The sequence below is a fragment of the Podarcis melisellensis genome (assembly GCF_964234715.1).
Source record: "Podarcis melisellensis genome assembly, chromosome: 17".
In the NCBI taxonomy this organism is placed as follows: Eukaryota; Metazoa; Chordata; class Lepidosauria; order Squamata; family Lacertidae; genus Podarcis; species Podarcis melisellensis.
The window spans coordinates 23,738,657-23,762,206 of record NC_138534.1 but is presented as its reverse complement, the minus strand read 5'-3'; the positions used below and the strand labels follow the sequence as shown (position 1 = coordinate 23,762,206).

Sequence of the window (23,550 nt, the reverse complement as noted above, 5' to 3'; positions counted from 1 at the left end):
TTCTGTGAATGTGCTTTAAATGTATGCTATGCATACCCTTCTACATTTCTCTGATGAAAATAGGGACATCCTATTTAATAATAATAATAATATCCCACCCATCTGCTGGGTTGCCCCAGCCACTCTGGGTGACTTCCAACATATATAAACCATAATAAAGCGTTAAATATTTTTTAAACCTTATTTTTATAAAGGGCTGCCTTCAGATGTCTTCTAAAGGTTGTATAGGTCCTTATCTGCTTAGCTTGGGGGGTCTCATAACTGCCCACCCTCCAACATTTCTCCAGTGAAAATAGGAGCATCCTAAGGAAAAGCAAGACATTACAGGTTCAGTTCAGAAACGAGGACAGTTTTTGTAAATCTGGGACTGTCCCTGGAAAACAGGGACACTTGGAGGGTCTGGGTATGTATGCAGCCTAAGAATATTTGTGAGAGACTGGTCAAGTTGTTCTGAACACTTTGTCAATTATATGATGGTCAACTTGCACATCTGAATTTGTTACAGGCTTCAACGACAGAAGAAATCCAGGCCAGTTCAGATGGAACAATGGAGACCGTGTTGCTTTCACGAACTGGGTGAAAGAGCCGTCACGTCTTTCAAAGAAAGGAAAGAACTGTGTTTTAGTACAGCAGAGGGGGAAATGGCAAAGAAAGAACTGCAGGAAGGGCAAAGGACACAATTATATATGCTCTAGGAAATTGTAAAGACAGCTGATGCAAACCTCATCATGTATAAAAATAGCTATATTTATTTATAGCCAGGGGTGCTGAAAGGGCATGAAGGTAGGGAGTCAGGTGACCTATTTGTAATAGGTTTTTATATGAAGGGGTTAAAAAATGATAGGGGGAAATGTTACACTGTGACTGATCTCTTTCCAGGGTTTGTGGTATATTGAGTATGAGTGAAGAACAAGCCTTGTTCGCCCCAGAGTTATTTTCTATCAAGTCTCTTCCAAGACATATAAAATATGAAACAGCTAGAGAAGTTGGCAGAGGTTGAGTTTTTTTATATTAAGCCATATGTTACTTGCCTTGTCGTTCCTGAACTCGGTACTCTACCCCTCACAACACTGCAATTGTTTGGTTTTGAAAGGGAAAAAGCCATGGGCATAGCCAGGATTTGGGGGAGGGGGACAGAACCTCAGATTTGTATTGATTTTGATTAATTTCCCCCCCTCTTGGCTATGCCCATGGAAACAGCCAGCATTCTGTTGGTCAAAGTTTATAAAAGATGCATGATAGTGGCTACAGAAATTTTGGAGCTTTAAGTAAAAAAAAAAAAAATTACTTCCCTTCCCCTTCAAACATTTTTATCGACACACAGAGAGGAAATATGGAAGTGGGAACATGGTGAACTCTTTCGAATGACGGTTTCGTGTTGCTATGTTATGGTAATATGCCCAAAGCTGTAATAATTCTGTAATACATTATGATGGTAACCAAAACTAAAGTACACACAGCCACTCTTCTGTTTCAAGTGGCACATGGTGACAACTCCAATGGTAAGCCAACAATATCATTATAAGTAGGGACGCAGGTGGCGCTGTGGTCTAAACCACTGAGCCTCTTGGGCTTGCTGATCAGAAGGTCGGCAGTTTGAATCCCCGCAATGGGGTGAGCTCCTGTTGCTTTGTCCCAGCTCCTGCCCAACCTAGCAGTTCAAAAGCACACCAGTGCAAGTAGATAAATAGGTACTGCTGTGGTGGGAAGGTAAACGGCGTTTCTGTGCACTCTGGCTTCCGTCACAGTGTCCCGTTGTGCCAGAAGTGATTTAGTCATGCTGGCCACATGACCCAGAAAGCTGTCTGTGGACAAACGCCAGCTCCCTCGGCCTGAAAGCAAGATGAGCGCCACAACCCCAGAGTCGCCTTTAATTGGACTTAACCGTCCAGGGGTCCTTTACCTTTACCTTGTTTACCTATCATTATAAGTGTGACCTGTCAGCCAAGATGATTGCAGCATTAAAGAATTCCTAGAGAAATTGTATTTTTTTAAAAAAATAATCAGTGATATGCTACTCTAAGTAAGAACATAAGAAAAGCTGTGGTAGATCAGGGCAGTAGCTCACCTAGTCCAACATTCTGTTAGCACAGCATTCTCCCCATCTGTAATTCCCATATGTGCTCTCCCTCTGTGGTAGTAAAGGCAGCCATCATTAGCTTTACCCTCCGGTTTGCCGACGTTTTTCAGAAGCCAAATGTCTGATGCAGGAAACTCCTGCAGCCAACCGGAAGCCACGCCTTGGTTTTCGGTTTGGGGAGTCGAATGGACTCCTGGAATGGATTAAGTTCGAGAACCAAGGTACCACTGTAGTCTTACTTTTCAAGTGTGGGCCAGGGAAACCTGTTTCTTCAAGCTCTTTATTTTTCCTCTCTCTGAGCCATGTCAATAATGTGGACTGCAACAGAGAAGGGAATCGCCCCTGTAAGAAACACCAATTGAATTTGGAGGACGAAACCAGGGAAAACACCACCTCCCCAAGAGAGGTATGACATGTGTCAAACCCCTAAAGATGACATCATCCTGTTTAGAAGTAAGGACATTTTACTACGCATCAGCCGACCATGCGCTGTACGATGTGAAATAAAATGGTGATGTGTACAAGCAAGCCTTTAATATACAACATCTCAAAAAAGAATAATTTCCCAGACGGAAGCGAAAAATGCCATGTTAAACTTTGACATAAATAAACATGTAATAAGAGTCATAAAATTATATGTAATCATAAATTTTGTGCACAATTGTTTCTCCTCTTAAGACCGTTGAAAAGAAAATTTGTTATTATTAGATGTGCACATTCTTTCCCGACTGCTCAAGAAAATGTTGTTTATCAACAATGTGGTTTGGTTTTATTTAATAAAAGGTGCTAATCAACTTTTATACCCCTACACACAGCATGTGATATGTACCATAATTTACTGTAATACTTAGAGTGTTAATAAAAAAATGCTCTTATAAATGGATCTCGGCTATAGAGTTATAATCTTTCAACATTCCAGAGTACTGTAAATGCTGTTTTGATACAGAGTCCACTAAACCTATGAGGTGACACAATCACTGGCAAATGTGCTGCTGGAAATCACTGCAAAGTGAGAGGGATGGACAATTTGCAATGGGGGAAGATGCTTAATCCTTCCTCTACCAGTCATAACCCCCCAGCTGGGTTTTCCAGATGCATTATCACCTTGCCAAATGGACAAAGCAGCTTCATGGAAGTGGGGGGGGGGGAGGTTGTAGGAAAAAAAGGAGGGCAGAAAAAGTGCTAAGTTGTTGTTTAGTTGTGCCAGACTCTTCGTGACCCCATGGACCAGAGCATGCCAGGCACTCCTGTCTTCCACTGCCTCCAGCAGTTTGGTCAAACTCATGCTGGTAGCTTCCAAGAACACTGTCCAACCATCTCGTCCTTTGTCGTCCCCTTCTCCTTGTGCCCTCCATCTTTCCCAACATCAGGGTCTTTTCCAAGGAGTCTTCTCTTCTCATGAGGTGGCCAAAGTATTGGAGCCTCAGCTTCACGATCTGTCCTTCCAGTGAGCACTCAGGGCTGATTTTCTTCAGAATGGATAGGTTTGATCTTCTTGCAGAGTCCATGGGACTCTCAAGAGTCTCCTCCAGCACCATAATTCAAAAGCTAAGAACCTTAACACCCTCTTTTCCATTGCAAAGCCCCTGCTACATTGCAGTGTAGAAGAAGCAAGTGGTGTGTTTTCAGCCCCTCTGTTTCCTACTCCTCTCCAGAGCATGCTCTCATATTCATAGAATTATAGAATTCTAGAGTTGGAAAGGACCACAAGGGTCATCCAGTGCAATCCCCTGCAATGCAGGAATACAAGTTTTAGACTACAACCCTTAACAATGCAATCCTCTGTGGGTTTATTGAGAAATAACTCCCACTGTGTGAAGAACACAGGCAGAGTTCTGCATGGATCAAGCCAAAGGCCCATCTAGTCGTGCCTTCTGTTCTCAACAGTGGACAAGTGGATGCCTTAATGGTAAGCTCACATGCAAAACCTGAGCACACCAGCACTTATCCTATTATTATTATTATTATTATTATTATTATTATTATTATTATTATTATTACCCTGCCCTTCTGGCTGGGTTTCCCCAGCCACTCTGGGTGGCTCCCAACAGAATATTAATAATAAAGCGATAAAACATCATACATTAAAAACTTTCCTAAACAGGGCTGCCTTCAGATGTCTTCTAAAAGTCCTTGACATCAGATGGGAGGGCATCCAAAGGGCAGGTGCCACTACCGAGAAGGCCCTCTGCCTGGTTCCCTGTAACCTCACTTCTTGCAGTGAGGGAACTGCCAGAAGGCCCTCGGAACTGGACCTCGGTGTCTGGGCTGAACAATGGAGGGTGGAGATGCTCCTTCAGATATACTGGGCCGAGGCTGTTTAGGGCTTTAAGGGGCAGCACCAGCACTTTGAATTGTGCTCGGAAACATACTGGGAGCCAATGTAGGTCTTTCAGGACCAGTGTTATGTGGTCTCGGCAGCTGCTCCCAGTCACCAGTCTAGCTGCCACATTCTGGATTAGTTGTAGTTTCCAGGTCACCTTCAAAGGTAGCCCCACATAGAGCACATTGCAGTAGTCCAAGTGGGAGATAACCAGAGCATGCACCACTCTGGTGAGACAGTCTGCGGGCAGGTAGGGTCTCAGCCTGTGTACCAGATGGAGCTGGTAGACAGCTACCTACCTGTGATTCCCCAGCAACTGGTATTTGAAGGGATAGTGCCTCTGACAGGGGAGGTTGAACATAACCATTGTAGCTAGCAGCTATTGTTAGTTTTATCCTTCTAAACTTGCTCTTCAGGTCATCCAAGTTGGTGGCCATCAATACCACTTGTGAGAGCAAATTTCACTGTTTATGAAGCACTTCCTTCTGAGTGTGGTGGGGCTCCGAGATGTGCGTGGGATTGCACCTAAAAAGATATGCATGCACTTCTGTAGATGAGAGACACTGCTTCTCGAGCAGCCGGAACCTTGTAATCTGGTGCTCTCGTAACCCAAACAATGTCCATTAAGAAAGAGAAGAATCTGAAAAGGGGAGACTTTTATTTTTCCTTCAGATTGGAGGACTCAAATGGTTATCCTAAGTCAGGGTTTTCCAATGCTCCTTGAGGATTGAGATTTGGAGCACACATGCAGACAGTCCCAACATGCACTACTGTTTAGAAGAGTCAAGAGAGAGAGATTTGTATGTTCTACGAAATGAGAGTGTAAGGTGTGCCCTCAAATGGTTAAGGTATCTCCAGACCACCCAGAAAGATGGGATGTAGGGCACACATTGCTCAAGATAGGTTCGCCTTCTTCAGATGATCACTTGCCACCTCTGGTTCCACAATCTGCCTTCTGCTTACACAAACATTAGATGCAATGTGTTTAAGATTGGTAATGGTTGTCTCTTTCGAAAATACAAGCTATAGTCGCACCCCCCCCCTTTATGTTACATATATGAAGCTGCCTATGGGCAACAGTTTTTATATTTGTTTATTTCTCATCCAACAGTGTTTTGAGCAATAAACTCAAGAGAGAACACATTATTATTATTATTATTATTATTATTATTATTATTATTATTATTCCCTGTCTGGCTGATTGAATTTCCCTAGTGACTCTGGGTGGCCAACGGTACATATAAAACATATTAATGCATCAAACATTAAAAACAGGGCTGCCTTCAGATGTCTTCTAAAAGTCAGATAGTTGTTCATTTCCTTGACATTTTTAAGAAAATGGAAGGAAAGTTCAAGGCACTCTGCTAGGCTAAAATATACTTTAAATCCAAACTAAGATGTATTATCCTTACTAATAACACTGCAAATCAAACCAAACACTAAGCATGCTTTTGAATCCAGCTGATTTTCCCCCTATTCAGCCTCCGAACTCATTTCCTTCCAGTCGCTGAAGTTGTAATCCCTGTGTAAACAGCTGTCTGTGTATTCCTGATGCCATTTGCTTTTCAGCACCGGCTTGCTTTCATTTTGCCTTCCTCCTAATGCGATCCACAATCCTGCCCACTCTTGCCAATCCACAATCCGATTCTACGGAGAGAATGCTTTCAGACAGTCAAGCAAACCCAAAATAAGGCAGGATATGGAAACCAGGCTACAGTCTGTCAGGGACGGCTGTGAGAAACTCTGCAAACCATCACAAACTTTTTCTCTCTGTGCCACGCAGAGTGTGTCTGTGTGTGTGTGTGTGTGTGTGTGTGTGTGTGTGTGCCCGCCACATGTCTGTCTGCAAAGCAGGATACACTTTGAGCTCCTCAAAGTGTTGGGAAAGTCAAGATATAAATGTTAGCAACACCACCACCACTTCCGTTATCTGTCAAAGTGAGTTTCAGTCAATAAAAAAATAAATAATAAAATGGTGACACAGGATTGTATTGTTTCCGTTAGAACGATAGGGAATAACTATGTTGGAATCAGTTACTTTAATTGCTTTTTGCATTTTTGTTGTCTCAGCTCCCAAAGTCAGGAAGCAAAGGAGTAGCTCACTCTGCCATTCGCCCCCTGTAAATATATAAAGACTTCAGTTATAGATCCCAGATCTTACGTGTATAGCAGCCAGGAGGTTCTTGCCCAGTGCAACTCCCAATGGCATTGTAAATCAAGATGAAAATATATGGAGTTGAATAAGTGTCATGGGCATAGCCAAGGAGGGATAGAAGGGCACCTGCCCCTCTCAATCCTCAAAAAATATTGAAAAGCATTAAAAATACTCAATTAACTGAGGTTCTGCCCAGCAGAAGACTGCCCTCCCCAACAAAAGTCTACCCCTCATAATGTCATCTTGGGGGGGGGGGTTAATAATGGTGATCTCACAAAAAAGCTCAACAACTTTTTGGGTGATCTCCCCCAAAAGCCCCCCCCCCCCGAAAGAAATCCTGTCTACACCCATGATAAGTATTGCATTAATATGGGAAGGTATCAAGACCTGAACTCCTGCGGATTGCAATTCTAAATAAAAAAGACAGGAGGTGTACAAGTTATTGCCTGATATAGGTGTTTATGGTGTGATGCAAATTTGATCCTCATATGGATGACAGCTGCATTGGGTTGGGCTAGATGACCCTCAGGTTCCCTTCTAACTCTAAGATTCTGTGAATCTGTGAATAGTTGGATGAGAGCTGTTGAAATTAAGGGACATGACTAATTTAGGTCCATTAATTTCAGTGGGTCTATTCTGAACAAAACTTAGTTGGAATTTAGCCCATTTTGATTTTTTTGCTGATTGACACACCACTTTCAGATTTTCTTTTTCTTTTCGGAATTAAAACAGAAGTGATGAGGAGTGTAAAGGACCTTGGCATAATATATGTAATACAGTGGTACCTTGGGTTACAGATGCTTCAGGTTACAGACTCTGCTAACTCAGAAATAGTACCTCAGGTTAAGAACTTTGCTTCAGGATGAGAACAGAAATCGCATGGCGGCAGTGGGAGGCTCCATTAGCTAAAGTGGTGCTTCAGGTTAAGAACAGTTTCAGGTTAAGAACGGACCCCCAGAACGAATTAAGTTCTTAACCCAACGTACCACTGGATATGGTGATGTGCACAATCCTGCAATTTATAATCTCTAGTGTATGTTTGAAAGGCACTATCAGCATATGGCTAGTTCTCCTGTAATATTTGTTAAATGTTGCAGCCTAGAAAACTAAAATAGCATAGGAAAGTAGTTTTCAGGCAAGTCCTCACTTATACGGCAAAAGCTACAACATGAATTAAGTACAGTGGTACCTCGGGTTACATACGCTTCAGGTTACATACGCTTCAGGTTACAGACTCTTCTAACCCAGAACTAGTGCTTCAGGTTAAGAACTTTGCTTCAGGATGAGAACAGAAATTGTACTCCAGCGGCACGGCAGCAGCAGGAGGCCCCATTAGCTAAAGTGCTGCTTCAGGATAAGAACAGTTTCAGGTTAAGAATGGACCTCTGGAACGAATTAAGTACTTAACCTGAGGTACCACTGCACACCTTTACATGGAAGTGATTGCCTTAGTAATAAATAGAATCTACAATAGCTGATGCACAAGAACAAGCCTGTCCCCTCCTCAAAGCTTGATTAACTTGTATTTACCAGTGTGGTGTAGCTTTTAGAGTGTCGGACTATGGCCCGGGAGACCAGGGCTCACTGGATAACCTTGGGCCAGTCTCTCATTCTCTCTCTCTCTCTCTCTCTCTCTCTCTCTCTCTCTCTCTCTCTCTCTCCCTCCCTCCCTCCCTCCCTCCCTCCCTCTCTTTGCCTATCCTACCTTGCAGGGTTGTGGTGAGGGTAAAATAAGGAAAAGGAGAACTAGGTGCACCGTCTTGATCTCCTTGAAGGAAAAATGGGGTAGAAATGTGATAAATAAATAAATAATAAAATAATAAATAATAAAACATACCACTTAATCAAATAAATAAATCAAATATACCCGTGAGCTGGTCCAGATACCACATGGCAGCAGCATTGCATTTGACTCCGAAGGTCGGTTTTACAGTAAATTTGTGTGCTATATTGTGCTGTTGTGTGTACAAATTTATTACATTATATTTTGAGGTTCCTTAGGCACATGGTCTCAGCAATCCTGACAATGGATCTGAAAAACAGGCCGGTATAATCCCCACTCGGTGCAGAGATTTCTGTGCTTTCCTGCCAGGTAAGATTTAAGCCTACCTAGAAAGTTTATATCTAAGGACCAGTGTTGCTTTTCTGGGGCGACACATACCCCTAAACATTTTGTGAATCTTTGTACTTTTTTCCATTTACTGTATTTTCCCCGATTTGAACTATAAAATGGTGATTTTTCTTGAATCAAAATAAGAGTACCCCTAAACATTTTTTTGGGGGGGGGGAGCACTCCTGAGGACAGATTTGATCCTAACTCCCAGGAAGTTGCAACAACAATTGGGATTTTTATCTGGGGTGTGAGTCTGATCTGGATATGCAGGTGTGTCTACACAGAATAGTTTGAAACTGATTTAGATGTGCTAATGGATCTCCCCAAAGCAAAATATTTGCAGACATGGGTTGCATATAATACCCAGCTGCGGAAATATCATCTAGCCCAGAAGCATGATAGCTAATTTTGAAGGTGGGACTGTGCTGAGGTGGGAAAGGGGGTGTTATCTCTACTTACAACAATAAGCAGGGCTGGAAGAATTTTGGCCATGTTTGTTTTTCGTTGTTGTGGGTTTTTTTTTTTTGTTAGCAGTAGTGACTGGACTGCTCAACACAGTATATGTTTTTTACAATGTTATTAGTTCTCTTTAACATGATAGCCACTTCATAAAGTCACAGAAATCACTCTCTGCGTAGCCGCATTAAATGCCACATTTAATGTCTCGCATTCCCCTCAGTATTTACCACAGTGTGTGCACCTAAAGTAAAAAGGGGAGAAAAGCTGTCTGTTTGGCCATAAATGCCATTGGAATTTTACAAATATAGGCACATCGGGCTCAGAGAGACGATTTAACCTTGCTTTAACCTACACCTACAAATGTGGCAGTCTTCCTTTTGTTGTGCTGAGCGGCTACATTCCTTTGTTGTGCTCTCCTGAGATATTCAGCAGGGCAGAAAGAAGCTAATACACATGTTCCTAGACAGCAGCTAAACAATCAGTCCAAACATTTAAAATCACTCCCTGGCAGGGAAAACACATTTTATTGTAGATCCAAACTTTGAATACACATCCTCCAAGAGTAAAAAGGAAGGATAAGATGCCCTTGGCCTGGAGTCTGGGGTTAATGAGTATTAATGGGTGTCACCTTCTTGGTCCCGGGTTTTTATCTCTTCCTCATGCCCCCCCCCCCTCAATTTGGAGCAGCTGGAATCTAAAACTTCAGACCCTGTGTATAAATATAGCAGTCTGCCTTCAGTCATTTTTGAAACTGCAAGAAAGTGAGGAAGGGAAAATCACGCCAGAATTTTAAAAAAGGTCATGTTTTTGTTGTTGGTCCAGATGCTGCTGCTTTCATGGCTTGGAACAACAGAGCAAATGGCTGTACTGCAGAAGAAAAGGAGATTTCTACACCTCCTGCCTCAAGACAGAGATACACTACTGAAATATCTAAGGGGCCAAGAAGGAACTCTGGCAGATACTGGTTTGTTTGGGACACACCTCTTGGCAGAAATGGAGGGCGAGAGGCAAAATGCGCCAGAAGTGCCTAGGTTTCTTTTGGCCTATAAAGATAGCCATGCCCCTCAAGATTTGGGAAACAGAACTTCTTCCGCAAGCGCATCTCCAGAGAGAACGCAGAACGCTCCTTGCCACCCTCACAGGAAAAGGGAAGCAGAACTGCCCTTCAGGAAAGATGCCAAGAAGTTCTGGGACCTTTTCATGTTGAAAAGCAAGTCACGGTCTGATGTGATTGTCCTTCCAATCAAGACAAATGAAATGTATCAGGACACCTGCAGCACCATCCCATTCTCTCAGGTAAAGTTAAATCTTAAAATCAGCACTTAACCCAACGCTCCTTCAATATACATAGGAACATCCAGTGAAGCTACTATTTGCATTGCAATTTTAATTTGCAAAATCGATCACACCCACCCACCCATAGTAATCCTGTGAGGTGGGCCATTGTTTTCCATATTTACAGAAGTGCGAGGGCTGATTTGCAAAATTTGCTTATAGAAGCAAAAAACATTACACAAGTGTCTGTGCCAGAGACAGCCTGCAGCTTTGGGCTGCTAAAAAGTTTTGTTGCAATAGCCTGTTTGTTTGTTTGTTTGTTCTAGTTAACAAGTAGGTAGCCGTGTTGGTCTGCCGTAGTTGAAATAAAATAAAAAAATTCCTTCCAGTAGCACCTTAGAGACCAACTAAGTTTGTAATTGGTATGAGCTTTCGTGTGCATGCACACTTCTTCATATTTGTTTGTTTTTATAAAAATTTACAAACACATGGAAGCATGTCAATACTTCAGGTGCATGATTCCCATTTTATACCGATGCAAGTTTCAGAAAACAATATACAGTGCTAGATTTTAGAGCGCAGGAATGTATGCTTCTACCTTGAATTTATTTTCATTTTATTTATCTGAGCTATTTCTATACCACTTAATCCTTGACATTTCTAAGTGGAGACAAGGATGATTAAAAAAAACCATACAGTGAATAAAATTATATATATATATAAAAACAGAAACTCTCCTAAAATGCCTGTTGAAATAGAAAACGGGCCTATTCCCACCCACCCCCCAGTAATTGTAGCAGCAAATATAAAAAGTGACTTAAAAAAAAAATGCAATTCTGTATACAAGATAATGGTTTTATATGGAGCTGATGTAGCACACTAGTTGAATACCTGAGACATGTGCTTAGAAGCCCTGGCCCAAATCTGTTTAGCTGTGAACTCACTGATAGTCAGATGCAAAGCCACAATTTCTCACTCCCCTATTGTAATATGGAAATAATATTACTGGCCCACTGCAGAGTGTTGATCTAAAGATTACTGAGATACATTTTGAATAATGGCTTCATACAGTGGCGTAGCGTGGGGGTGCAGGGGGGGCGGCCGCACCGGGAGCAACATCTGGGGGTTAGGGTTAGGGGGCGCAAATCCATGGGTTAGGGGGCGCAAATTACTTGCCTTGCCCCGGGTGCTGACAACCCATGCTACGCCACTGGCTTCATATATCAAAAGTATTCCATATGATTCCATTTCTTGCATTTATATGCTATCTAATGAAATGCCATAGAACGTGCTTTAACAGCGGTGCACTTTCTTTCAGAGCATTGCACATGAGAACTGCGAGGATCTGGTGGTGCAAAACAACTTGTGCTTCGGCAGGTGCAGCTCTTTTCACGTTCCCGGTCTTGAAGATCGCATTTACACCTTTTGCTCACACTGCTTGCCCACCAAGTTTTCCACGGAACGTTTGGAGATGAATTGCACAATCGCTGCTCCTGTAATCAAGGTCGTCATGATTGTCGAAGAATGCAAGTGTGAGGTTCAGAAAACAACAGATCCCAAAATGGGATTTCTGCACTCAGATCTGCATGCCAATGAGTATGAACAAAACTGAGCCTTTCAAAACGAACTTTTCTTAGTAGATTTTTATCACTGGTGAGAATAGCCAGGACTTCACTTTAATGCCAACACAACATCTTGAAGAAGCCTCTGGTACAGTTTGTGCAAGTGTAAGAGTGTGTGAGAGTGAGTGAGTGAGTGAGTGAGTGAGATATTCTCCACACATGAGATTAAAGAGCTGAGTTGATCTATTATCAGCTACTACTATAGGTGCCCTTTACCTGTTTTTAGGTGCACACCACAGTTTTTCATGTGTGTAATTGTGATTTCTGACCGAAATTATGTCCCTGTTTATTTATTAGGTGCACATATACCCAGTTAGTTCAGCTGCACTCTGGGCACAACAATGCAAGAATGTGTTCAGGATTGTCTCTTAACTGATGGAGCCACCTAATTAATTATCAAACTGAAAAAAAGGGGGATTCTTTCTATGCAAATCTTTCTGAGCACTCATGGGCAATAATACCTTGTCAAGCCATTTATCCTTATGTCCTTAGTTCTCTGAATAAAGCAACCAGAACTCAGCTTTTCTAACCTTTCATTACCAAAAAAATCCCATCCGGATCAAAGGGAATTTTCAATACTGAGAACTTGACGGATTGGGCCCTAACTGTGAATATGCACCATTTAGAAAGGAGGTATAAAGAGGAAAACAGCAGCTGTAGTAATTGTTAATTAGATTAGTGCCTTAGCTTTTGGGGGTGAGTGTTTAATTAACCCAGCAATGATCAGCTGCATGTAATTAACACTGTATTCTGTTATATCAAGGATGTGTTAATTGGATCTGATTTTCAGAGTCAACTTCCATATTCAGAGCAAGTTGAGCCCAGGTGCTAACGGAATATTGCTCCAAAAAAAAGGAAGGAAGAAAAAAACAAATTTGAGCCAGAGGACAGTGGTCTTGTATACACCCCAGGGACTGTTAACTGTAGTCACATTTGAAACATAAGGTAACTGTTTCTGCAAAGTTCCCTTTGCTTTTAATTTGTCATAGTGTTCTATTTTATTTTACAGGATATTCCTAGTTGCAGGGGGGGAGGGGAGGACAGTTTCCAATTATTGCAATGGTGCATCTTATACAGAGACTGTTAACTTTAAGACTTTTTAAATGAAGTTAATTGTCAGCCCCTAGAGTACACTTTTTCTCTGCTTTAGAATATCAGATTAATCACCACAAATACCTGCACAGTTTCAAAATGCCAGTAAAGTTTAATCAACACTGTGTTGCATGTTGTTGTTTTTTGGTTGCTGATAGAAGAGTTCAGTTGGAAACAACTGTAACACCTTGAAACTCTGCAGCCCTTCCCTTTCAATGCCATCTAACTTTTATTTTAACCATTGACACTGAAAGATCCACTGCTTGCAAGTTAATAAAAGTAGAATACTAATAATATAATTATTCAGGCCTTTTTTGTTATCAGCAATATTTTAAAATTGACCATTTTGTCCATTATTAGATTTACCTGTTAATAGCTTCAAAGCATATATGATCTTGCTTTGTGAAAAAGTTGGTAACTATATGTTATTGCTTCTTTCAATGCATATATGTTAATCATTTAGGCTGCAGTCCTAGGAACTATTTGTCTAGATTCATGTGTATGTGACTGTAGTAACACGAGTGGCTAGTTGGCACCATGGATAGTGTTCTAATAAACCTCTAATAAACCTTAGGATGTATTCACATGTACAGATTTATCACTGCGTGTCTCATCACTTGATATTTCTAGTTCTCTGTAAAATGGCAAACTTGTGTCTCATCCGAACCATTTCAGGTTGCAGGTGAGTCTCACATATGACTGAATACCCTGCCATGCACAAGAAAAGTACCGGTAGTATGTCAGGGGAAAAGACAAACTTCAACCCTTATCCTTAACATCTAATTTTCTGTGTACAAGGGTTCCTCAATATGTGGAACACCTTAACTGAAAAATACTAGTTAAGATAGCATGAGGTGGTTCTAGTTGTTGTTACAGATATTCAAGGAAGAACATAGTTGTTTGAGCTTGCTTTCCGTGATATTCTTTGAAAAGCCAGTATCCCTTGCCATCATTTCCACCTTACAAGATTGTTGTGAAGATAAAGATTTTAAAGCATATATTGTATGCACTATGTCGGTAGTAATATTAGTGGATCTTCTAAACAAAACCCAGTATTTTGTCACTAATATATAGGTAACAAAACAAACAAAACAAAACAAACACGAATATATAGGTAATAAAACGAACTAAAATGTAACCATCCTCTCAATGTATAAATTTATCCCAACATAAGAATAGTAACCCACAGAATGCTCTTATTCAACTGCCTAAATAAATCTTACTTATCTCAGTGCTGCTATACAGTGGTACCTCAGGTTACATACACTTCAGGTTACAGACTCCACTAACCCAGAAATATTACCTCGGGTTAAGAACTTTGCTTCAGGATGAGAACAGAAATCATGCTCCGGCGGCATGGCAGTAGCAGGAGGCCCCGTTAGCTAAAGTGGTGCTTCAGGTTAAGAACAGTTTCAGGTACTTAACCTGAGGTACCACTGTATTCCAAATTCACATCATTAGGATTGTAACCCAAAGCATGTGTCCAGTGTAATTATGGGGGGAATAGATGATGGGTGTGCACAACTCTACCTTGATATGGAAAACCAACGTCATGTTAGTTCTGTTTCATGCTTATCATTTGAAAGTGGAAAAATGTCTCTGGCCCATCAGCATCAGAAAACTTTGCTAAATGCATATGTTTGGAGTGAAAAGCTCATGTGGAGGTATGCATATTAAAGCATGGCACGAAAAGGTGGAGATTCTGGTTTACAGATCATACCTTAAATGCATTGGAAGGACCAAAACCTGCATTAGCATTGCAAAATATCCTTCTGGTGTAGGAGGCTTATAGAACAAAGTGCCATCCCCTCTCTTGCAGGCTGCCTCCATAAGAGAGCATCAGCTGCTGCTACACATGGCATGATTTTAGCATGCTGATTTAATATTTACAGAGTGCCAATAAAATTTTTATGACGACAGCTGGTGGTTCCTGTGGTAATTTATAAACAACAACATAACACAGACATCAGGGAACTCCCGAGGAAGGTTCTGCATGGCTGTACAATATTTAGGAATATCAGACACAAGGTTGTTTTTCCAAACACGGAAAGGGTTTTTGTTTTTTGTTTTTTCCCCTCCTTTGCTTTGCAGGTTTTTAAGGATCATTGCAGAATGCATTGCTGAAAGACTTTCTGCAGCTGAACTGCACAGTTCAAACTTAAGTTTGTAGCACTCAAAAGTCATAATACCTGGATGCTTTCTCTCTCGAGGGCTGAAACAGCAGATGTGTTTTAAGAAACAACCTGTCTGTTGACTTACAGAATACAGAGTCTGTATTCTTCCTGTACTGTACCAGATTTTCACAGGCCTGTTTCTGTGGACCTGATATGCCTGCAATTTCACTGTGGTTGGACATTGCCGGATTTACATATAAGCTAAACAAGCTATAGCGTAGGGCCCCACTCTCTTGGGGCCCCCCAAAAAAATTAAAGGAAAAAACATGGATGTACATTTCCAAAATATAAGATAAAAAACAAATAAAATAAAACTTACATTCAGCAACAGTGTTTTGTGTTGTGTAGGCTCCTATGATGTAAGTAATGAGCCCCGCCTGCTAGCTTGCTCCCTAAAATATCACATATAAAGGGCCCCATTAGCATTAGTAGCTTAGGTCCTCATCAAACCTAAATCTGGCCCTGTGGTTGGAAGACCTATATTAAATCTTCCAGACAACTTAATTGCTTTCCAGGAGAAGCAGAATTTCTCAGCGCTCCAACTGGTAAACCCATTTGGGACTGAGTCTTGCTCCAGCAAGGGTCAATGTCACAAGTCCTTTCTCTTCCCAAGCCCTTTTTAAAATCAGCAGAATAAACGTTTTATTCTGTTGTATTTCAGCTCCCCCCCCCTTTGGAGGCCCCATTTATGACGCTGGGGTGCATGGCTCCTACAATTAACACCACATCACCCCCCACTGCCAACCCCCAAGCAGCATGGTTATTAGAGGGGACAAAGTTGTCACTTCATGTAACTAGTGCCAGGGAAGTGTGTTGAAAACAAGATTAAATTCACAAAGAGAAGCTCATAGTCTGTCTAACCTTTCTGGTTCCTACTTTGTACTGAAGACCACCAGGCTCAACAAGATTGCAAACAGCCAGGGCATGAAGCATCATATTATTATTATTATTATTATTATTATTATTATTATTATTATTATTTCATTTAAAAGCACTATTCCACTATTTTTAAAAGCCAGCTTCACATTTCCCATTTTGTGAGACAAACATTTTTCTCCACAGCCATTGCAATACAGAATTCCTTCTGAAGTTGTAGCTTTTCCAGAAAGAAAGAAAAGTGAAATTTTCCAGTGTCCTAATCAATAGAGATGTGATGAAGTGTGCTCCTTTCACTTGAATTTGGTGAAGAAATGTTTTTTTTTAGATGCTAATTTTATATGAAGTGTAAATATCTGAAAAGTTATTCCATTAGGCAGAAGTCGTTGGACTGAAATATTTGATTCGGAAGGAGAGTCGTTTAAAGTGTACAGTACTTAGTGTGATTTCGATGCCATGTTCAAAGCAGTTCAAAGCTTGAAGCAAACTGCCAACGGACGAATTTTAACATGTCGTAAGAGCTGTGTAGGGAAATGGATAGTGCTGTGGGTTAAACCACAGAGCCTAGGACTTGCTGATCAGAATGTCGGTGGTTTGAATCCCCGCAACGGGGGGAGCTCCCGTTGCTCGGTCCCTGCTCCTGCCAACCTAGCAGTCTGAAAGCATGTCAAAGTGCAAGTAGATAAATAGGTACCACTCCGGCAGGAAGGTAAACAGCGTTTCTGTGCGCTGCTCTGGTTTGCCAGAAGTGGCTTAATAATGCTGGCCACATGACCTGGAAGCTGTCTGCGGACAAACGCCAGCTCCCTTGACCAATAAAGCGAGATGAGCGCCGCGACCCCAGAGTCAGTCACAACTAGACCTAGACCTTTACCTTTTAAGATCTGTGTACATGAGAAAGGGCCAGTCTAGCTGTGACATTCTGGATTAGTTGTAGTTTCTGAGTCACCTTCAAAGGTAGCCACACATTGAGCATTACAGTATTCCAAGCGGGAGATAACCAGGGCATGCACAACCAGGGACAGTGCACAGGCAGGGAGCCACAGAGAGGTTGTTTTCAGGAGCAGCATGTGACAAACATAACATGCGCACTATTCTCTATGAGCATAGAAGAGTTGCACCATAAGTGGAGTAACACCCAATCAGTTGGGCGGGGTACACCTATTATTATTATTACTGCTTTACCTGTAGGTTTATAAATCATTTAATGTGTCAATACAAATGGAGGTCATTAATATTGCAATTGTTGTATAAGGAATTGTTATTTAGACTGGTGTAATTGAAATTAATAAAATTTTGGCACGCAGAAATAAAGTAAATCATCAAACCGTCTATTCTAGCATGCAGGGGTGCACCTAAATTATATAATTTGGCATCCGAATGATTGGTATTAATAACTGTACTGCATTACAGTTTGGCATTGTTATAATGCGGCTATTATTGTACCGTAATTGAAAACTTGTTGTTGTTGTTGTTGTTGTTGTCCTGCAGGATCAGGCCAGCCCGATGCTCCAAGCTGCACGAGCAAAAACAAAACCATTCCCTTTGCCTCCGCGTGTTAGCCTAGCTGGAGAAGAGGGCGAGTTCACTTCTACTCGCGCCCGACTTCCGTCACAAGCCGCAAGAGGGCGCTGTGCAACCAACCGTCGCCATGGAGACAGGGTCGCCGCGATCCTCTTTCTGGATAGCCGGATGTTCTGCAAGCCCGGAGCGCATGCGTAGTTTGCCGTTGTGGGTTTTGAGAGAACTGAGTTGCCCATTAAGAGGAGGCGGTCTAGAGGCTGGGAGTGGACCCTGGCTGCTCCCATGGGCGTAGCCAAGAGGGGGGGACAGCTGCCCCTCCTAAATACTCAAAAATTATGGAAAAGCATTAAAAAGACTCAATTAACTGAGGTTCTGCCCCCTCTACAGCAGAAGCCTGCCCCCCGCCCGTAATGTCCTCTTTTGGGGAAATTTTTACCGGTGATCCCCCCAAAAAAACCTCAACTCCCCCACCCCAAAATACTGGGCTGTGGGGGAGGGAGGTGAAGGGCATAGCTGTCAACTTTTCCCTTTTCTTACGAGGAATCCTATTCGAAATAAGGGACTTTCCCTTTTAAAAAGGGAAACCTTGACAGCTATGGTGAAGGGATTAACTGAAATTGTTAAAGATTGGTACAGTATTTAAGAAATTTATTTTTTTGTAAAGATTCTATAAGGAAAACAGAACGCAGCAAGAAATATCAAGTGAAGGTATTGGAGAGGAGATCAGTGTAAACGAAAACACGAGACTTACGGTTTTGTTACATATGATTTTATTTGGGAGTTGTATGCTTATTTTGGAGTTGTTTGTTGTAAAGAATGTATATTATGTGAATAAAATAAAATAAAATAAAAATGTTATAAAAAATAAAATAAAAAATGGAAATGGGAAAAAAAATCCTGGCTATGCCCATGCCCCCATAGAATTGCTGAGTTGGAAGGGAGCCCGGGGTCATCTAGTCCAACCCCGCTGCAGTGCAGGCAACTTTCACCCAACATAGGGCTCAAATGACCCTGAGATTAAGAATCTCATGCTCTATCAACTGGGCTATCCCAGGATTGTTCTTAAGATAATACATGACACTTCATCGTTGTTGCTGTTGTTTTACTGCACAATGCTATCCCTCTGGAGCAACGAGATCGTTTTTTTCCGGCAGAGGTTGGGTGGTCATCTGTCCTGGATGGTTTAGCTGAAATTCCTGCATTGTTGGACTACATAACTCTCATGGTCCCTTCCATCTCTACAATTCTATGATTTCCAAATTATTGGCTAGCCATATCTTAGAAGCCTTATTGCACCCCTTACGTTTCATAATAAAAATAGTTAAAGTAGCAGTCTGAGTTATGCTTCCCTGGGTGTAAGTCCCATTGAATTCACTTGGACTTACTTTTGAGTAGACACAGTTTAGATTGCACTGCTTAGTTGCCTTCCGATTACAGCCTCCCAGGTTCTACCTTTTCAGAGCTGTATTGTCGTTCAGGATACACAGAATGCACAACTCCAGTAAATGGTGAAGCAGATATTACCAGGATCTGCCACTATACATTAAAAGGCCCCAACCATTGCTTATTGTGCGTTTCGTCATGCATTGCATGTGTAGTGAATGTGAGATTTGAAATTGTTCTAGTTTATTTCCAAACTTGAGTCTAATCCTACTAAAAGCATGTATATTACAGCACTCACAATTTATCCAATAAGTACTTTTTATTTTTACTGAATACATATCACAGTGCGTGGTGATAATCTTTAAACTACCCATTTCATCTATTACAATTTAGGATCTGCTTAGGACTTTTGCTGGAGGGCAGAAGTCAGACTAATTTAGAGTGGGCATCATGCCACTCAGACAGATGGGGGGTGACTTTCCATAGCCAAGAGATTGTGTGTGTGCATCAGTTATGGGTGCTCAAGGCATTATTCCCAGCTGGGAGCAGCGAAACTGCTGTCCATTCTGAGCTGCTTATGGCGACCAGCCATCGCTGATTTGTCTCAGGCCAGAATTCTCTTAAAATATTTCTGTTTCATAGCCATATAAGGGGAATTTGCTGGACTTGAATAATGTGTTGGCAAATTGTAGTTGACCTTATATTTTTTGTCAGAAAATAACTTTGCAGATGTGAAACGTGGGATACCCAACTTATTTGCATATTTCTGTTAGGACTCCCCCCAATATTTTGTGATCTGCAAAATGGATGGCAAGGATGCCCGCTGGAAATAATGAGAGCCAGCTGAATGCTCTTAGGAAATAACGGGAGCTACAAATTCTAATTGGCACAACTGGGTTCCAATGAAATAAAATAAAGCTACAAATAAAGCAAAGAATAGATTCTTAGACTCTAGAATTGGAATGATGGTACCTGGAACTGGGGTGGTCCTCACCCCACTCCAGTTCCTCAAGGTCTGTCCTTGCTAATACCAATTATTGCTCACTATCAAACCACAGAGCTTTGGGCTTGCCAATCAGAAGGTCGGTGGTTCAAATCCCTGTGACGGGGTGAGCTCCTGTTGCTCGGTCCCAGCTCCTGCCAACCTAGCAATTCGAAAGCACGTCAAAGTGCAAGTAGATAAATAGGTACCACTCTGGCACGAAGGTAAATGGCGTTTCCGTGTGCTGCTCTGGTTCGCCAGAAGCGGCTTAGTCATGACCCAGAAGCTGTACACCGACTCCCTCGGCCAGTAAAGCGAGATGTGCACCACTACCCCAGAGTCATCCGCGACTGGACCTAATGGTCAGGGGTCCCTTGACCTTTACCTTTTTCAATGTGATTAATGATATCTTCCATTCCTGTGGCCCACTCCATCCCTTCTAAATATTATTTGTTTTATTCGTAGGTTATTCTTTTATTTCAGTCATATGCAAATGGCATTCACAGCTCTCAGGAACTTTCCATTGATTCCAATGAGGTATTCTGATAATTTCTGAGTCTCTAGTTGGAGACATATTCTGGATTACTTATCACAAGCGAATTGCCCCTTAAAATAACATTCTGTACTCTGCACCCCTGCCATTCTTCCAGTGTCCATTTATATGAAAGAAGTGGGACTGTAATTTCTACTAGGGAGGACATTTACTCTAGAGTAATATGACCTACAACAAGCATGATCTTCCGGTATCTTCTCACACCCTGTTGCACTTCTGATCAGTGTGGTCCAAATATTTCCCTCCTCCTCAAAATACATATTTATTCCTCCTAAATATATTTCCTCAGAGATCCCGCTGCAGGAGTTCCAGCTAGGCCCCACGACTGTGGGTGCCCAAGTCATGGGTGCCATGCAGCATGCATGAAACTGGGACCAAAATTTGTTGGTGCCCAGCCCCTTCATGAGGAATTTTGTGGGTGCTCAGGCACCCAGGGAGCTGGCATCTATGTCCCGCAGAGTTCAGCGGTACTTATTTTCAGTGCTTTTATTTCTTTTTTTAAAAAATGTTAAGGGGTACTCTCCTTTTCACTCAAGAAAATTGCCGTTTTATAGTTCAAATTGGGAAAAATAAATACAGCAAATGGACAAAAGTACAAAGATTCACAAAATGTTTAGGGGTATGCGTACCCCTGCGTCACCCCAGAAAAAAGCACTGCTTATTTCCTAAAAAGCGTGTTTAGGATTGCACCCAGAAACCCATGCTGCTGGCTGCAAGCATGGAACCAGCTGACACTGTAACTCCGAATTTGTGGTAACAGTAACATTCAGCCTGCAATTGTAACACCACGAAACAATAAGAGGCATGTAACTACGAATGGCACTTTAAGCAAATGTTCCCAGGCATGACACTAATGTGAGAAGTTAGCATTGGCTCACTTAAAAAATACCCAAATATTTTGGAGCAGTTTCAGGGCTGGATTTAGGTTTGATGAGGCCCTAAGCTACTGAAGGTAATGGGGCCCTTTATATGTCCAGCTGTCCTTTCTCAACAACAAATTGTCCCTGTTTTTTGTGTTGAATATATGCTGTATGGTAATTTATGGACCTAATAGGTATCTAAAGCCATTTGCACATAACAAATAGGAGCCTTGTTGTTGTTGTTTAGTCGTTTAGTCGTGTCCGACTCTTCATGACCCCATGGACCAGAGCACGCCAGGCACTCCTGTCTTCCACTGCCTCCCACAGTTTGGTCAAACTCATGTTCGTAGCTTCGAGAACACTGTCCAACCATCTCGTCCTCTGTCATCCCCTTCTCCTTCCCAACATCAGGGTCTTTTCCACCTCTTCTCATGAGGTGGCCAAAGTATTGGAGCCTCAGCTTCACCATCTGTCCTTCCAGTGAGCACTCAGTGAGCACATCCATTTCCTTAAGAATGGATAGGTTTGATCTTCTTGCAGTCCATGGGACTCTCAAGAGTCTCCTCCAGCACCATAATTCAAAAGCATCAATTCTTCAGCGATCAGCCGCCTTCATGGTCCAGCTCTCACTTCCATACATCACTACTGGGAAAACCATGGCTTTAACGATACGGACCTTTGTTGGCAAGGTGATGTCTCTGTTTTTTTAAGATGCTGTCTACACAACACAAAACACCGTTGCTGTATGTAGGGGTTTTTTTATCTTATATTTTGGAAATGTACGGTACATCCAGTTTTTTCCCTCTTTAAATTTTTTTGGGGCTCCCAAGAGAGCGCGGCCCTAAGCTATAGTTTGTTTAGCTTATACGTAAATCCAGAACTGATTGTACCCAGAAACCCACAAGTATGGACCCATCTGACATTGTAAATCCGAATTCACGGTAACAGTAACATTCAGCCTGCAAATGTAACACCACGAAAGAGTAAGAGACATGTAACTACAAAGGGCGCTTTAAGCAAATGTTCCCAGGCACGATACTAACGTGAGAAGTTAGCATTGGCTCACACTAGACAAGAGTTTCAAAAAGCATGGGGGAAATGCAGAGAAAACTTCACAAGACAGTACCCTAAAATACACAACTGGACTTGTTTTGATTAATGTCTGCAGGAGTCTTTGTGGATATTTAAGTTACAATTAGATAAATCTTGATAATTATTCATAAAGGAAACAGTTTATAAGAAAATAAGGAGGCCAGATGCAGGATAAAGGAAGTCTTTTATTTCGTTGTTTGTATTGTTGTATGTTATGCTCAATGTTCACGTTTAATGAGGGTGGATTTTGTATGGGGGAGTGTTATGTTGTAAATAAAATTCCAATAAATAATATTTTTTAAAAAGAGAGAGAGAGAAGTTAGCATTGGCTCGCTTAGAAAACACCCAACTATTTTGGAGCAGTTTGGATCAGCAAGCGAAGCGCGCCGAGACTGTTTGCAGGCGGCGTCTCTCAGGTTTGCTCACAAGCAAGTCCCACCGGGGGCTTAATGCTCCCAAGGAAGTTTGCGCTGGGTTATTATGATGAGAGCTTCTGCTGCTCTGCTCGCCTGGGAAACAGCAATTCCTCCACTTCCGTAGCTCCAGGCTTGCTCAAAGAGACTTCCAACTCTGGGCCAGGGAGAAGCGAGCCCTCCGCCCGCGCTCCCGTTGCTAGGATGCCTGCAAAAGCGCCAGGAAGTCGCTTTGACAGCGAAGGAGGCGAAGGGCGGGAAGCGCGCCGTGTCCTTCCTCCGACTGAGAGAGCATTTTTTTTCTTCCCCCTCGGCGCGCGTGCGCAGAACAGCAGCCGGAAGCCGGAGTACGGCCGAGTGCATGGGGTACATGAGGGTCGGCGGAGCATCCCACCGGTGAGTGGATGGAAGGGGAGTGACGCCAGGGGCCGCAAGGGGGCGCTGTGGGCCGGGATGCTCCTGGCCCTCCTGCACTTGTGGGCAAGGGGAGGCAGAACTGGGAGGTGGTGGGAGGGAGGGAAGTAGGGAAGAGGAGGGTGGTGTGGGGCCGGGTTCTCCCTCTCCCTCTCCTTCA

The 23,550-nt window shown here is 42.3% G+C and overlaps 3 protein-coding genes across 5 annotated transcripts in view; all 3 read left to right on the top strand.

Annotated features, from left to right (window-relative positions):
* Window positions 1–1,859, top strand: part of FREM1 (FRAS1 related extracellular matrix 1) — a gene marked incomplete at its 5' end in the record, with an annotated part of 73,633 nt that extends 71,774 nt beyond the window's left edge. Inside the window, one exon of the mRNA XM_081894993.1 lies at window positions 506–1,859. Within this exon, the coding sequence (XP_081751119.1) occupies window positions 506–705 (200 nt within the window). The 3' untranslated portion in view covers window positions 706–1,859. The remainder of the gene's footprint in view (window positions 1–505) is intronic.
* Window positions 1,860–9,931: 8,072 nt separating this feature from the next.
* CER1 (cerberus 1, DAN family BMP antagonist) lies at window positions 9,932–12,144 on the top strand (the record flags this gene model as incomplete). The annotated part of the gene is made up of 2 exons (XM_081895048.1): window positions 9,932–10,426; window positions 11,724–12,144. 2 exons carry the CDS (start codon window positions 9,932–9,934, stop codon window positions 12,015–12,017), a joined length of 789 nt encoding a protein of 262 aa, XP_081751174.1. The 3' UTR covers window positions 12,018–12,144.
* Window positions 12,145–23,251: 11,107 nt separating this feature from the next.
* Window positions 23,252–23,550, top strand: part of ZDHHC21 (zDHHC palmitoyltransferase 21) — a 45,638-nt gene continuing 45,339 nt past the window's right edge. For all 3 annotated transcript variants that reach the window (XM_081894779.1, XM_081894780.1, XM_081894778.1), the window contains exon 1: window positions 23,252–23,372. The gene's annotated coding sequence lies outside the window, so the exon portion shown is untranslated. The remainder of the gene's footprint in view (window positions 23,373–23,550) is intronic.